Raw genomic sequence first — 15534 nt, 5'->3', positions numbered from 1 at the left:
GGGAGAAGCTTGGTGTCAAATTAAGCTTAGTTCTTCTAAAGAGGAAAAGTGAGCCATGGAATCAGAGTGAGATACTTTTGCAGCCACCTCAATACTTCAGGCTTCTGCAGCATTTCTTTCATTTAGTATTGCAGAATCCTTTGTGGATGTCAAGTACCCATCAGGTCCTTTTGAGACAGGCAAATGGTTATACTCATTTCATGTATGATTAAAGTGCTGTGTCTTATACCATGCAGTGGGACAAGTGCTGCAGTAAAGAATTTAGCAGAGGGTTCCCAGTTTGATGCTGTTTGTTCATTGCTCCATGTATTTCAGAGTTTGAGTTAGGGTGAACGTTTCTTTCATGACATCTTTCAGCAGCCTCTCTGAGTCTTAACTGCTGGCTCCCTAAAGCAAGTTCTGCCGATTCTGTAAATTCTGTTGTTTTAAATAGGGACTTCTGGAACTAATTTTTTTCTGTGATTCTGACCTTTTTGACTTCAGTAAATCACAGCAGAAACGATTGTGTCTGCCTAAATCCTGCTCATAGGAAGCGTGGTCTTAACAGACAAGTATTTCTGATTGTGTCCATCAGGTGGCAATGTAACCTCACTCCTCTTTTTGCTTTACAGGCTGGCTCCTGCCCCGCGACTGAAAATGCAGCATCTCGGGAGCCGCTGGTAAGTTCTTTGAGAAGCAGCGTATATTTTTGCTGATAACATAGTATAGATGACTTGTTCTCTTTGCTGCATTATTTTGCATCCATTGCTTTGCTTTTCTAAGGAGCTGATGTTTTGTGAAAAACGTGTAAACTGCCCTATGTTGTCCTGCTGTTGACCTTTGACCTGTAGCCATAACCTCCTGTCTTTCTGGGGTTAGACATGGGTCACGTAGGCCACTGGGTTGTCCTTGAGCATGGACTGCTTGTCCTAAGGGTCTGCAGTGTATGCTCTTGATCAGTGTGCTTCTTTAGTAAAGAGTCTGAAGAAAGACCTGTGCAGCATAATTTAAACTGAGATTCTTACTGCTGTTGTCCGATAAAAACCCCCTCTGCAGTTCAGAGACCTCATTCAAGCTACCTTTATATTCAGATGCACCCAGAGTGAGCTTAGAAGTGTCTGGCAGGTGGCATTACATGTGATCCAACTCTAGAACACTTTTGGAAAGAGCTTGGGTTTTTTTTGTGGTGATAACTAAAAGAACCCTGTTTTGTTTTCTTTTTTATGGTGATGGAGGGGTAGGAAGTGAGCCACTATTCTCTGGAGCTGCAGAATATATATAGTTTATATATATATAGATACAGTCTTTTTTTTTTTTTGCTTCCTCTTCAGCCATCTATTACTCAGTCAAAGCCTTGCCAAAATGCTTAGCCCATGTTATTGTCCTAAATATGTAAATCTCTAATTGAGATTCTTCTCTGGCTTTCATTTGGTGATCATAGTGAATACAAGCTGTTTGCAGTGAGAAGACTTAAGTGCTTTCCATAATGGTGTGGCACTGGCCACATCAAAGTATTTCTACCTTGTAACTCTTATCTGGAGAACACAGGAGATGATTTTTACAGGAGAGAGTTGTGAGTAAAGACTGTGACCTGGGAAGGGTCAGTAAAATGCATCTAATGAAAGGGTTGTTCGTGAGATGTGTTAAGCTCTGCAGTGAAAACCTCTTTAGTAACCCTATGCCATCCCATAGACATTTGTACGTGAGATTAACTAGTTATTATTAACAGCATGTGCTTTTTGATATATTTTGTGGTTTGTTTTTTTGGGGGGTTTGTTCCCCTCCACCTTAGGAAGGTCATAGGAGGCAGCAGATCATCACAACCTGTAATGGTCAACAGTTTGTTTTCTTTCTTAAGGCAGATTCTAGCATTACCTTTGATTTAATTAATTTCTTACTGTATGTGCAACTGAAGAGGAAGCACATAGCAGTTGTGTATCCTTCTTTATATGTGTATATTTCTACCACATAAAAATATTTATACATTTGAAGAACTCCAACATAAACTTTGTTCTCACTATGGTGAGTCTAGTGTGAGCTAATTAAATCCCTTTGAAAGGTGGAGGTTTTCTCCTTATTTTTTCTTTTCATATATTAAACTCTCACAGTCTTTGTCACGTTTGCTTAGGAATCATTATTACTTCCAGCTGAGTATGTGTAGAAGCCTTATTAAATGAGCAGTTCAGTTCTGTGAGCCAGATGACCTAACTTCCACCACACTACTGTGGCTTCTCTGTAGCCAGGATCATGCATGCTGCCTTCTAATGCAGGCAGTAGATGTCGGTCCATGAAGCAGATTTGTGGGCACATGGGACCGTGTCATAAAAATGTTTATGGAAACACCAGAACAAACTGTGGCATGAATCCAACAAATGGCTCTGTATGAAAAGATGTTTACTTCGGCTTATCATTGCTGACTTCAGATCTGGTGCAAAGCAGTTGAACAAGACTTACAGAATCCAGAGGAGGGAGAAAAGAATCTAATAGCCAACTTCTGCTCTGTACCCTTTCACCTTTTTTGCCTTAATTGGTGACTGAAAGTACTCAGTGCTTTGCAAGACTGAAACCTGCTCAGAACATACAGGTGGTGTTACACACAAGAATAAGAAAGCAATAGCATTAAACATCTTGTGTCGTATCAGTGGATGCCATTACAGATTCAAACTGATTTTGTGTTCTGTTTGTGATTCTAATGGACACTGTGTCCTCCCAGGTGCTAATATCTTCTGCTCTGTGCTCAGTGGCACCGTCTTCTGTGTTCTTTGTTCCCCTACAATCTGCTGCTTTCAACTGGAATCCAGGAGAAGCGATGATTTCTAGCTGTTTGTAGAAGGACTTCAGTGTTCTACAACATCATGTAGCAGATGTAGTCTGACACATCATATTGTGTCCTGCATTTTGGGTCTTCAGAGAATACCTTACTAAGGTTTATGGCCTTACTGAGGCCTTCAGAATAGAGCCCTCTGAACTCATGTCACACTCCTAATTGTTTTTTCTTCAGCCTACTTCTGATGTTTTGAACTACCAAAAGGGAGATAAGGGACTCAGTGTCCATGCTATTAATCCCTTGAGTTATCTAGTGTCCTTACAATAAACCGTCCTAACTGAAAAACACTCCCTAATAAGAGGTCATTGTGTAACAGTACTGACAGTGGAGAATGAGTTGGAGGGGGATGGGGAAAGCTGTAATTTTTGCAGCAGAGAGCGGACACTCATTTCCCTGGCTGTCGGTCTTGCCCCATTAAAATTTGCCGTGTAGCTCCATAGTGGGAAGTGTAACCTTGTGTTAGCAGAGTGTCAGCATCTCGCTCTGCTGCTGTTTACAGCCACGTTTGTCATCGTCAGTGCGGGATCAGCTTCTCCTTGAGTCCAGCTTATCAATGAACACTGCTGCATCCCTTTCTGCTTGTATGTGCAGCCACCTCTGATAAGCTTCTCAACACTTGTGGAACTGGAATAGGTTTGTATTTTTTGCAGCCACTCAAAGTCCTGGGTTGCGCAAATGGCATAACTGCAAAGGACAAATCCCCTTTCTGTGAGACTAAAGCATTAGAAATTCCCCTTTTTTTCTTGAATCTTTGTTTCTTCAGTCTCTCTCTTTAGCGTAATTATGGTTTTTTTTTACTTCTCTTTTTCACTTGCTTTGTCTCTCCCTAGCAGCATCTTTTAGCTTTTTAACCATATTGTGCTGCTTTTGAGATGTTATCAGGAGCTTGAATATGTTTGCCATTGGCCTGTGCTTTCTGCCAAATGTGCTGCAGTTCAGATTGCAGCTCTGAAGGTTGTACACATGAGAGCCTCTATGATGAGCCTGGGTTGTAGGAAGAACCTAAGGAAGCAGAGCTTGTAAGTGAGGCCTTTCCACATGCTGCTTGTTTGTTTGTTTGTTTGTTTTCTTTTTTTCTTCCTGCCACAAAACATACTCATTCTCTTGCTGGTGCTTGGCATCTGGAAGATGTACTAATTGTAAATATAGAAGTACTGGTTATAAATGTAAAACACTCTCTGTGTTTCTCACTAAGTTATGAAATCCCTGGGTCATGGTCTAAAGACAAGGATATTTCTTTTGCAGGATTATTTAACTTTTCTTCTTTTATGTTTAGGATGTGCTGTTTCTTTCTGGTTTTTGCTGCAGATGATAGTAGCTAGCACTGAAATATGGATATTTTATGCCCTTTTCTAACACACTGTCCAAAGGTACAAGGTTACAAGAATTACTGCTACCTCTGTAGCATTTAACGTAGAGTTTGTTGGGATATGCTGGATCCCTCATAGCTTTTCCCCACCCTTTGTTAAAGTTACCTTCAAAATTTTAAGGGTCATGATAATGACCAGAGTACTTATTACACCCCTTTTTGTGCACACATAATAGGACACACTGCACACATTCATTTTTGTGTTTAGGGGGCATGTCCATGTTATCTTCATTTGCTAGAAAGGCTAATTGAGATACAGATTAACTGTTTGTCCATGTTCATGTAAGACCTAGTGTGTTGGCCTGGTAAATGCGGTGATTTCTATTTCAGGGCCTTCATTCTGCCTCTTTTATTTCTTTGGAAAAGCCTCTGGTCTTGCACATGTAACACATATTTTTTAATGTGATTGTGGTATACTGCTACTTCCATAGTTCACCCTTTTCCTGGTTTTGAGTAATTTTTTTGAGATTGAGGGATAATTAAAAAATGGAGAGCAGAAAAGACACTTGACATTTCTATATCCAGTGTGTATCCACAGGCACAAAGTCACATCAGTCAGTATATCTGTGCTGAACACATTCAGTTTTGTATGTATCTTTGCTTTCCTCAACCATCAGTTTTGATCTCAAATTGAAGCTGTGACTGGGGCTTGGTTCTGGGTATATTTAGGTCGTTCAAGTTTTTTTGTTCAGTTGCTAAGTTTCCTTGGAAGTAAACCAGTAATATTTGTGATGTGTGCTTGTGATGGGTAAAACTTTTGAAATAGAAACTGGACAGTTAGTTACCCTTTTCTCAGCTGCTTGGATTTAGGTGCTTAGCATTCAGTGACAGACAATAGATCCTTTCTGTTTCATTGCCTCCTTTAAAACCTTATCTGTTCTGTTAAGCTTCCTTGTAAGTAGCCTGTGGTTAAAGAGAATTTCATTTAGGTTTCTGAGAAAGGAGCTTAGCAATTGAGATTTTAAGTTTCACTACTTTTAGCTCTAACTGCTGTAATTAGAAGTTGATGGAGCCTAAAGGATATCAACACCGTGGTTTTTAACCGTGTGAACAAACCCTGAGTGGGAATGAGGAAAGGTTACAGAACCGTCTTGTCAGATTTGAGAGAGCTTGTTGGGACTAATGTTAGTTAATGTTAGTACGTTAACTAATTTTACTCAGAGTACTCAGAATCCCCTTTTTATGAATAAGCCTTTGGGCACATTGAGAATCCATTTCCCTCTACTTATGAAACAGTAAATGCTCTTTCTGCCCTATCAAAACCTACAGAAAACAAGATACATGGGAATTTTTTAAAGATTCTGCTTTGCCTGAAATTGTTGTTTGAAATGAAGACAAGAACTGTATTTTCACTGAAAAGCTCATACTTTGTTTTCAGGAGCACATTGTTAGGCAAGGGATACCATAGTACCCTTTTCCTTTCTTTTCAAGTTCAAAGGTCCTGCTCTAGATTTGTAGAAAAATGTGACTTTTTTCAGAAGGACTTTTGTTTCCAGAAATGACATGAGGGACTGGAGTCTACTGGAGGGACACTCCCCATCACACTTTTGCTTTCCATTTTCCCAGCCTTTATTGTTTAAGATGAGATTTATACCTGTTTACTGTACAAATCTTCTGTCTGCCACACTGGGTTTGTTCGGAGTGGTGGCCTACACTGAATGATTCTCTAAAAGTAAATCCATCCAGAGGGGGTTTCCAGACAGCCATAGTCAGTAGGCAACTAACTTACAGCCCCCAGCGAAACATCACTCAGGATAATTTACCACCATCAGCGGGAGGGAGAGACTCTCAGCTTTGTGACCTCCCGTGCAGGCAGTAACCCTAGTGGTGTGATAAAGCTGCAGTTGAGCAGGGGAGGCCCTGAATGTGTTGCTGTGGATTCCCAGTGCTGGACAATAATTCCATCAGGCTGTGGAGGGCAACTGCTGTGCAGATTTTGGTTTTATTGGGTGACAAACAGGGAGCCAGAGTTGTGTGACTGCCTTACAGAACATCCTTTGGTTTGCTATATTCCTTTGGAATTCTATAATTTACTGAAGCAGATCTCTCTTGTGTTTGACCTTTTGATAAGTTTGAGATTATTGGGGTTTTTTTCCTGGTTTTGTCTATTAGTTCTGTGTGTTCATTGACTTCATTTGTTGTTCATGCAAAATGTGCTCGCTTAATCTGTCACTCCCTTTACTCTGTTGATTTAGACAAATATGATGCACAATCCAAATTCACTTACTAGTAATTAAAGGAACACTGTCATGTCAAGTTAAATTGCCCATCTGAGGTCAATGAGACAGGGTTTTTTGGGGGGTTTCCCTTAAATCCCAGTTTTAAGAGAGGGTGGACTATCATAGTTTGGGATATAAGTTCTGTTGTAGTATGTATGTATGAAAATGAAATGTATGAAAGCTAAAAGCTTGCAGGAGTTACAGGCCAAAGCAGGTTAAGACCCTTTCAGTCTGTGCAAAATGTAATAATGGCTTTGCCTGTTCCTAACAGTTTACAGGTTAAACAACTGGGTGGGGCAGCATAACAACCAGGATTGGTACCATCATTTTCTGTTACTAACACTGTGGTGAGTATTTGTGCAGGAGAGAGTTCTGAAAGCAGTCCCTACTTGCTTTTCAGACAAACCAATGTTACAGGTCAGAAGACTTTTAGGATGGTATTTAAATAGTTGTAATACTCTTAAGTTGTTCTTTACAAAACCGGCAAAGAAATTCAAGTACTAGGAGTCAGGTTAGACTTTTTAAATGTTAGGTGTGATTTGACTTCCAGAGATCCCAGATCTCTCACTGAAGGTAAAATGGATGATACAGCACTTTGTGACTTCAGAAAAAAAAAAACCCAAACAAAAACACTGGCACACAGTTGGGAAATACTTAAAGTTACTTGATATTTCCCCCTTGAGAAAAATGGATGTAACTGTTCATATGATGTTTTGAAGGTCTAAACGTGCTACACCTTCAAATTCTTTTTTACAGATTATGGCCTGCTTCGCTGTCAGCTGGCTGCCCTGCATGAGTTGGCAGCCCAGCTCTTTGCCTGCTCAGTAAGATTGGGAGCACTGCATGCATCCCAGCACATCCCTTGGAAAGGGTCCTATGAATTTCAAACCAGTGACAGTGGCACAGCAAAGGGATGCCTGCACAGTGTGCATCTTGGTAATGATGGGGTATGGGATCAAGGTGGGAGAACAGTATCATTTCAGCTACATGTGTGTGGAAAATATGCTATGTGCAGAACAACTTGTAGAGGGCAGCAATTGCCCACAGTTCTTTATGCTTAAGGAGGGAAGGGACCAGCTTAAGAACTTCACAGGAGTCTCTGCCTTTTTAGCTTCTTGAAATAACTTTATGGAGGAGACTTGTGCTTTGGAGTGTCTCTTGACTCCACATTATTAAATTCCTAATCTGGAAAGTGTTTACTAGAGATTCTTAATTCTTCTCCTATCTCTCATACCACTGAGCAGTTGGACTTCTTTGCCGATACCCAGATGATGCCTGTGTCATTGTTACTGCAATCAAAAGAGTCTAATGACAGCTAGTGATTCTTACAAGATTATAACTGCCTACATGTGATAACTTGAACAAACTTTCCTCAACTTTGATGGGGGAGTACATCCTTCAGCACTTTCAGCACCAAGATTTGCCAAACTAGGAACTTGAGAGTTGGTATAATTTCTGGATTTGGACTTCCTAACCAACTTACTTCAGACTTTCCCTGCTTTTTATGTTTCTTGTATTTCTCTGTCACTTACATTGCAAATCCTTCCAAGCATCTTAATAGTTTGGGGTTGGTTTTGTTTTGGTTTGTTTTTTACATAGCTTTTCTCCTTGTACAGCCTATAACGCACCACTGCTACTTTGACAATTGCATTTCTGGAAAAGTAGCAATTAAGATAGGCATTTTTTTTTTTAGTAAAAGGATGTTATAGGTGGAGAGAAGCAAGAGAGGGAGCTTCATGTCATCAGCCCCACAGTGTGCCCCACTTTTTTACATTATCTGTCTTATCTTTTGGTCAGAGCAGGATTTTCCTCTGCTGTCAACCTCCTGCTTTGCCAAGCATCTGAATGACCAGAATGGTGTTTGGTGTTCCTTGGGATACCATTGTACAGCAGAGTACATCTTGCTGCAGTGGAGTTTCTCTGCTGTACAGTGAGAATTTCCCGTGTCTTCTTTCCATCTTGCTTCTCCTGTTTGTTTTGTGTGCCACCCTAAGTGGTTCCTTTCCTCCTTAAGCATCTGCACCCTTCAGATGTTTGCAGACAGTTATCACATAATTTCTGCCTTCCCCCACCCCCATTCTGGTCTCTTAGCCAAGCTCTACATATTTAGCTCATTTAATCTTTCCTCATAAGTCAAGCCCGTAATTGACAGCTTTGACATGAAGAGTCGCATTGGTTACACATGCTGCCAACAGGATATAAATACTTTCTGTGCAGTGATTGAGAATTACAGTCAAGACTGAGACAGCCCCCCCCCGACACTGTATTTTTGACAACCCTTTTCTCAACATCAGGTTGCCACTATCCTGTAAAGATGGATTTAGTTCTCACTCCGGTGGTCAGCTACCAAGCATCCAGTATGCTTCAAAGCAGTGGTATTAGGTCAGTTGGGAAATTCAGTACTAAAGCCCCATGGGATTCCAATCTCACCCTAAATCCTTACAGAGGTGGTGGTCTCTTCTTTGCTAGGCATACAGGTGCCTTAAGCTGCTGAAGGTCATTCCTTCTGGGAAGCCAAAGCTGGGGTCTGTGCAGCTTAGTGTGTTACCTGAAGTGAATGGGTCTTGCTGTGCACATGTGAAATGAAAGATGTTGCAGGCAGTGCCCGTGCATGTACGTAAGCACTGCCATCAGGAGGCTCACAGCTCTGGTGCTGGCCTGGATCTGTTGTGCAGATAATTTTGGCACTTATGTTCTTCAGTGTCTCTGCCAAGAGGAAGCTGAGGATGCTATTGATCCGATTGGCGTAGCTATGAACAAGTTCGGGGTTCTTGCTTATACATGTAGGACCTGGGGAGGGGCTTTTAGTCTTACCCAGAAAGGAATTATTGCACTGGTGGAAGAGGTAACTCTGTACTACCAGTCCATGGCTTGCTACATACAGATCTGTTTCCAGCTAAACATATTTGGAGGTAGCTTTAGGTTACTTGTCTCCTCATGTTTGCTGCATTCTCTTGAAGAAAATAGGTGCAGCTAACTGAAGTTGAGGAACTGGTAAATGAATTGTCTAGCCTCTAATGTTGCATTCAGTGAAGCTTCATATGATACAGCTTCCCCAGCGGGGCTAGTTCACAAACATTACATGTATTATTGCAAAGCATGCAACATAAAGAGAACATTTATGAAAGGGAATATCAGAGGAAACATTATAGCAGAGACCTTATAGCCTTTCCATTATTATGGTTTAAATCTTGACATGGTCTTTATTTGCAGTGACACTGGGACCAGTAAAGAAGTGTTTTTTCTCTTCCCCTCCCCTCCCCTTTCTCCCATCTCCCTTTCATTCTTTTCTTCCACATCCTGTTCTGAAGCTGTGGTGCAGAGATACAAATCGTTAAACATGCAAGTAGTCAGAGAGCCAGGTTTCAGTTTGTGTGGAATCAGCCCCTTTTGACTCAGAAGTTGGAAACCAGATGACTCACTGTGATGCATGTTTGTTGTTTTTAATAACTGTCATTTTGCAAAATATGGTCAAAGCTTCAAACCATGACTTGTGGAGTAGGGGTGGTGTGTATTTATTTTTAATTTGGGAGGCTATAAGCTGGAATGTGTTTGTAGCTGGGGCCTGCCCTTAAAATCGGAGATAAAATAAATGAAAGCATTGGCAGTGTGAAAGATTTTCGAGATAATTTTTTCCTTTTACCTGAAAAATACTTTTTTTTTCCCTTGATCAATTCCTTGAAAAGGCTCCAGGTGCCAAACATCTGGTGGGATTTTAGGCCCCTGGTTTATGTTTATGATTTTTAATATATACCCAAAGGGACAGGTTTCTTAAAAAGAAAGCAAGCAGATGTTTTTCATTTGTGGAGTTTTAAAGAATAAATGCCATTCTTGCTTTATCATTCCAGTTTCTAACAAAATTGTCATCTATCTCCTTTCTTCTGTAAGCAGCTAGCAAATGTAGCATTTTAGTGGCAGAATTCCCTATCAATAAAATCTCTTAGCAGTATGGAAAATATGAAAATTTCTACACATTTCATTTTCTAGAGATTTATTACTGCTTGTACAACAGTTTGTAAACTATAAGCTCAGTATTAAGTGCTTTATGAGTTTTTTGTGGTTTACTTTCTAATTTGCCTTAAGAAGTTCTACTAGTTTGTTTTGTAGGTCAGTTAATTTTCAGGCACTCTATCACAGAGCAGAGCTACATAAAACTTGTGTATGTGACAACACAATTTTACCCTAGATATAAAACTGTATGTAGTAGCCTTATGGCAGAAGTCACTGTGATCATGGATTTTCCTCCAGTTGAGTTTTCAGATTTGGATGCTTTGTAACCGTTTCTATTACGATTTATATTATGGTCTTTTGCAATTGCTATTGCAAAATGAAGCACTGTGGTATAGTCCAAGGGACTCCTGCCCTACCTCAGCCTGTTGCTTCTTGTTAGAGAGCAAAAAAGTAGCTACTGATTTGAAACAGAGTTCAAGTTTGGGTTCTGCTTTTAGACTGGGATGGGATATCTCTCTAGTGGTAGAAGTGCTAGAAGAAGCGTACTGCCTTCAATCTGAGGAACTATGGATACATGTGCTGGCTTCTCCTGGACAGCTGTGGTTTACCTGTTTTGTTATTCTGATTAGGAAAGAAATAGGTTTTGGTCTGTATTTTTTAAAGTGAACGTATTTGCTTGTGAAAGGTAGTGAAGTGATGGCTTTGGAAGCCAAAATCCTCTTCTCAAGAAACTGAAGCAGCAAGCTGTGATAGCAGCGTTGCAGGATTCCCCACTGCATGATATGGAAGGGACCCCCTGGTCCCTCAAGAGATGAGAAGAGAATTTGGTCTCTAGCGCATTCAGTGCTTGACTTCCCTCTCAAGCTGCCAAGAAGGATGCCAATTTTTCCATTTAGCTGACTATTGTATAGACCTTAAAAGGGAAGGTTTTAATGCAGTTGGCTGCGATATAGACTGTTAAAGGGAAGTTATTTATTTTAACTGGCTGCTGTATGGATTATTACAAGGGCATTCTTTTAGCTGCAGTTGCTATATTGACTAGTGAATGTGCTGGGCTGTATTGCTAGTAGCTGTCATATTGACTGTTAGAGAAAAGATCTGTATTTAAGCCATAACACTGCACTGGGATCTCCCAGGCAGGATATTAATGCTAATTCATCTGCTCACCCCCTGCTGTGAGTGTTATTTGTTTAAATCTGTAGAATCCCACAGCGCATTTATATCCTCGCTAGAGTGAGCTCCGCTCCCTGTAATTATTTAACATTATATGCTGATATAAATTGTAACAGTTAAAGAATGGTAATGAGTAGCAAAAAAACACAAACTTAACCTTAGAAATGGCAGAGTCAGCTCTTAAAACAACAGCCAGCAACTTTCACTGTTCTCTGTCTTTTCCCAAGTCCATATGCACAATATTGTGCATACATTATGTGTGTGCGTGTGTGTTCATGCTCGCACTGGCAACTGTGCCAGGCAAGGCTGTAATTATGCAGAACGTACTGTGAAACTTATGCACACACTCATAATTGCATACAGTGCCTACGTACAGCAAGTTTTATCTCTTTGCAGCTCAGCTTCTTGATGAGTTGCTCTGATAGGTGATTCGAGTTGGGGCTACCTTACTGACAGAGGAAATGGAGCCCCTGGATTCTTCTCGCAGGGAACGCATGTCCGAAGGTTAAGCTGGAAGCCATCGGGTGTCACTGTTGCTCTGTGCAGGCTCAGCTGGTGGTGGATTTGTCTGGCAGTAAAAACTGGACTTTGAAAGTAGTATTTTTGGCTATAAACATCTAAGGCATTTACGCATAATTTATATATAAAGTGCATGTCCATACAACACCACTTAACGTGTGGGTGGAGTGAGCGGAGGTAGCTCTATTGTGTGTTAGCTGAATTTCTTTGCAGTTTCTGTTGCCTATTATAGCATTCTTGTCCCAAACTGACATGCAAGATGGCCAGCTACTGCAAAATAGCTGTTGCATTCTGCTCTAGAAGTGACTGTAGTTCAACAGTGGAGGTGTCCTTATTCCTGCATATAATTTCCCTGTGAACATTAAGGTGTGGGTAAATTTTGGGGTTTATGATGTACTCAACTGTGGTGTAGAAACAACAGGATTATATTCAGTTCAGATTTTTTAAGAGCTTGGGGCTTAAAAGGTACCATAGAAAATTTTTAACTGTAGTATATTTGTATCAGAGCTCATAGGAGAAAAAAGTTTGCATTAAACCACTTCATCAGTAGTATAAGAAAACTTGCATTTAAAGTATAAGTATACTTATGCTGACTTAAAATGGAGACAACAGAGAAAAGCCATGTAAATAGCAAAGAAAATGGATTTTAAAGAGACTTCTTTGTAATCTCTGTCCCCTCTGGTTTCAGGTAGGGAGTAAAAGCTGGCGTAAGAGGAGCTGAGCTTGTACTTGATTTGCAGAGTAGCGTGATGGTCGGTTGGGCTGCGTTGGCAGCATGGACCTGTGCCAGACTTCACCACAATTCATACTGTGTCAGTTTAATAAATGCACTACTTAAATTATGAAATTACAAAAGAAAAAAGAGAATGCACTTATTCAGACTCTTAATACATTAAAAATAAGGCATTAAAACACTGCCTTTTTTTTTTTCCCTTCCAGAATCAATAATGAACAGGAAGGGTTGTAGACATTAACAGTCATGGACATTCAAGCTCTTATACATAAATTATCTTAGAAAAATGCACATAAGACTTGAATAATGTAAATACATTAATGCATTTAATAATTTAAACATTAAAGCGCATTCAGGAATTCGTGGCAGAAGCTGTTCTGAGATAAGGAACGGTCCTGGAAGTTGTGTGTCCCAAGATCGATGGCTGGTTTCTCCTTGAGAAAACTCTCTGGGGAAGTCAAACAGTACAACTGGAGTGACCGCCTGTCCTACGAAATCCCAGGACATTAGCCAGCTCTTTTGCTTTTCACCTCCCATTCTCTCTCCACCACATGCATGAGCACATGCATTCAGAGTATCTCGTGGTCCAGACAAGGCCAGCATGCATTTTGCCTTTTTTTTTTCATTGTGGTGTAGTTTGTCTGGAAATTAAATGAAGCAGCTTCATAGAAGGAGAGTGTCTTGGCTAAGGTGAAATACCAATAAATGCTAAAGAAACTGTGTGAAAGATGATCTGAGATACTATGCAGGGTAGGAAGAACTGCTTGGATAGTATATGGACTCTGATCCACTACTTCTCCTGGGAGACAGAAACATAAGTCTTAAGTATGAAGAGTGGAATGGGAATCCTCTTCTTAGAGGGCATTGCATGGACCTGTAATTCAGACTCCATCCTAGGTGTCAGTTGGAGAGAGTGAGGCTTCAGGAAATCATGCTCTCCAGGAATGCTTGGCTCTTTCTTGAGGCCCTGAAAACCACAAGGTTGTCTCTGGTGTAATGACAAGGGGTTTTATTCTGTTCTTGTCTTACTGCTCTCTGGATTGAAGCACCTTCAGCACTGTAGCAGCACCTGACATGCCACGATCCCCCTTGTGCAAGATGTTTTCCTGAGGATCTTGAGCTGTGTCAATTTTGCTGATGTAATTAAGTTTGAAAGGTGCTGTATCGACCCCTCATGCCATTTCTAGAAACCATTTCTTGGTTTCTAGCTTTGCTTTTTGGCTCTTCCATAGGCAGATATTTTAGAGGTCATTTGCACCCTACAATCCCACTTACAAAGTGGTGTAAGGTATCCTGCTTAGGCCTAGATACTGATGGAACTAATGATGGATCTAATAAAAAAGAGCTTAGTCTGATCCCAAAGGGAGAAGAGTTGGGTTGGTTAATTAAAGGAGCCTGGCACAGGGCACCTAGTAATTATAGGTGCAAGAAGTCTGAATTTGAAGAGGACTGTGCAGCTGGAGAAGGATAGGGAGGCACCCAGAACTCTGCAGGCTGTGGGCAAGAATGCAGCAAAACCAGATCTGGAAATCAGACTCTGGCAGAATTCCTTGGTGAATTCTTATTTATTCCATTTTTTAATGAGGACCTGAATCTTTCCTCCTGCGTTTATGTTTTTGCATGCACATACGTATGTATAATTCCAGTAACACCCTATGGCTGGGAGGGTGATTTTATTAAAGACCAGAAGATTGAGAGGCAGATGTTTTAAGAGGCACAGGCCTTGCCCTATAGTAGTTTGGAATAATTAATGCTGACTGCTGCATTGGTTGTATTATCGATGCTACTGGGTCTTTATCTCAAGCATCATCTCAACACCCATGAGCCTGTATCACTGTAGGGCAGAGCTTTTGAAGGCAAAGGGGCTGAGGCCACCAGGACCTGCTGGGAAATTGCTCCTGAGCTCCTATGTAGGTGTGGGGTGGGGAACAGTGCTATGTCATCACATTGTCATCACCAGTGCTATGTCTCTTTATAGTTAAGTTCCTTAAAGCAGCATTTCTCAGGCTTAGGTTATAACCCCCAAAGGGGTGCAAAAGGCTTCAAAGGAAGTCACAAAGTAACTAGCCAGTAAACAGCTTTCTACTTGTAATTGCTATTAGGAGTTCTGTTCCTCCTCGTTTGTAGAGTTAGCATTTATTCCAGTAACTCTCATTTTCCTGAAAGAACTTGCTGCCATCTCAGCTGAAGAGTATGAGATGAGCAACCCCAACAAATGAGTGTAAAAGGGAGTCAAAGCTTGCATAAAGCTTTAGTACATTTTATTTTCCAGGGACAAGCTCTGCAAATGTTGCCTGAAACAAATCTATTAACTTTACTTTACAAGATAAAGAGGGGTTTTTTGTCCCCAGTGGAGTTCTCAGTAGGCTCCATCTGGGGAAGGTGGGACTGTCTGTACAAAAATGTATGGTTTGTTTTAGTGTTCAGGGCTAAATAATGAGGTGAGGAAACTGTAGCTCTTATTCTGCCCTTAGAGCTGACATGCTGTACACTGGTAGGTGGCTCACCCTAGAAAATTAAATGCTAGTTTCAAAGGAATCTGGGTCAAATGCCGAAAAGCACCAGTTTCATCAAACTGCAGGAGATGGTCCACAGAAGAAAATTGCCTTGAGAATTTGACTGCATGTATGTATGTGCTCCTTGGCTGCCGTGAGTGTTAAATAAACCAATGTTAACTTGAGACACCTATTTTTTTTATGTTGCAGTGGACTAGGGGAATGCTCACGGTCATTTTTTCCAGTTCAAGGTGATTTTATAGCTTCTG

General features: G+C 40.7%; 1 protein-coding gene across 1 annotated transcript in view; it reads left to right on the top strand.

Annotated features, from left to right (window-relative positions):
* Positions 1-15534, top strand: part of PEX14 (peroxisomal biogenesis factor 14) — a 76163-nt gene that overhangs the window by 6291 nt on the left and 54338 nt on the right. The window contains exon 2 of the mRNA XM_034068185.1: positions 612-659. Coding sequence (XP_033924076.1) covers positions 612-659 — 48 coding nt within the window. The remainder of the gene's footprint in view (positions 1-611; positions 660-15534) is intronic.

Source organism: Melopsittacus undulatus, chromosome 12, assembly GCF_012275295.1.
Source record: "Melopsittacus undulatus isolate bMelUnd1 chromosome 12, bMelUnd1.mat.Z, whole genome shotgun sequence".
Lineage (NCBI taxonomy): Eukaryota > Metazoa > Chordata > Aves > Psittaciformes > Psittaculidae > Melopsittacus > Melopsittacus undulatus.
The sequence above is the reverse complement of the archived record's forward strand: the minus strand, read 5'-3'. Positions and strand labels throughout refer to the sequence as shown.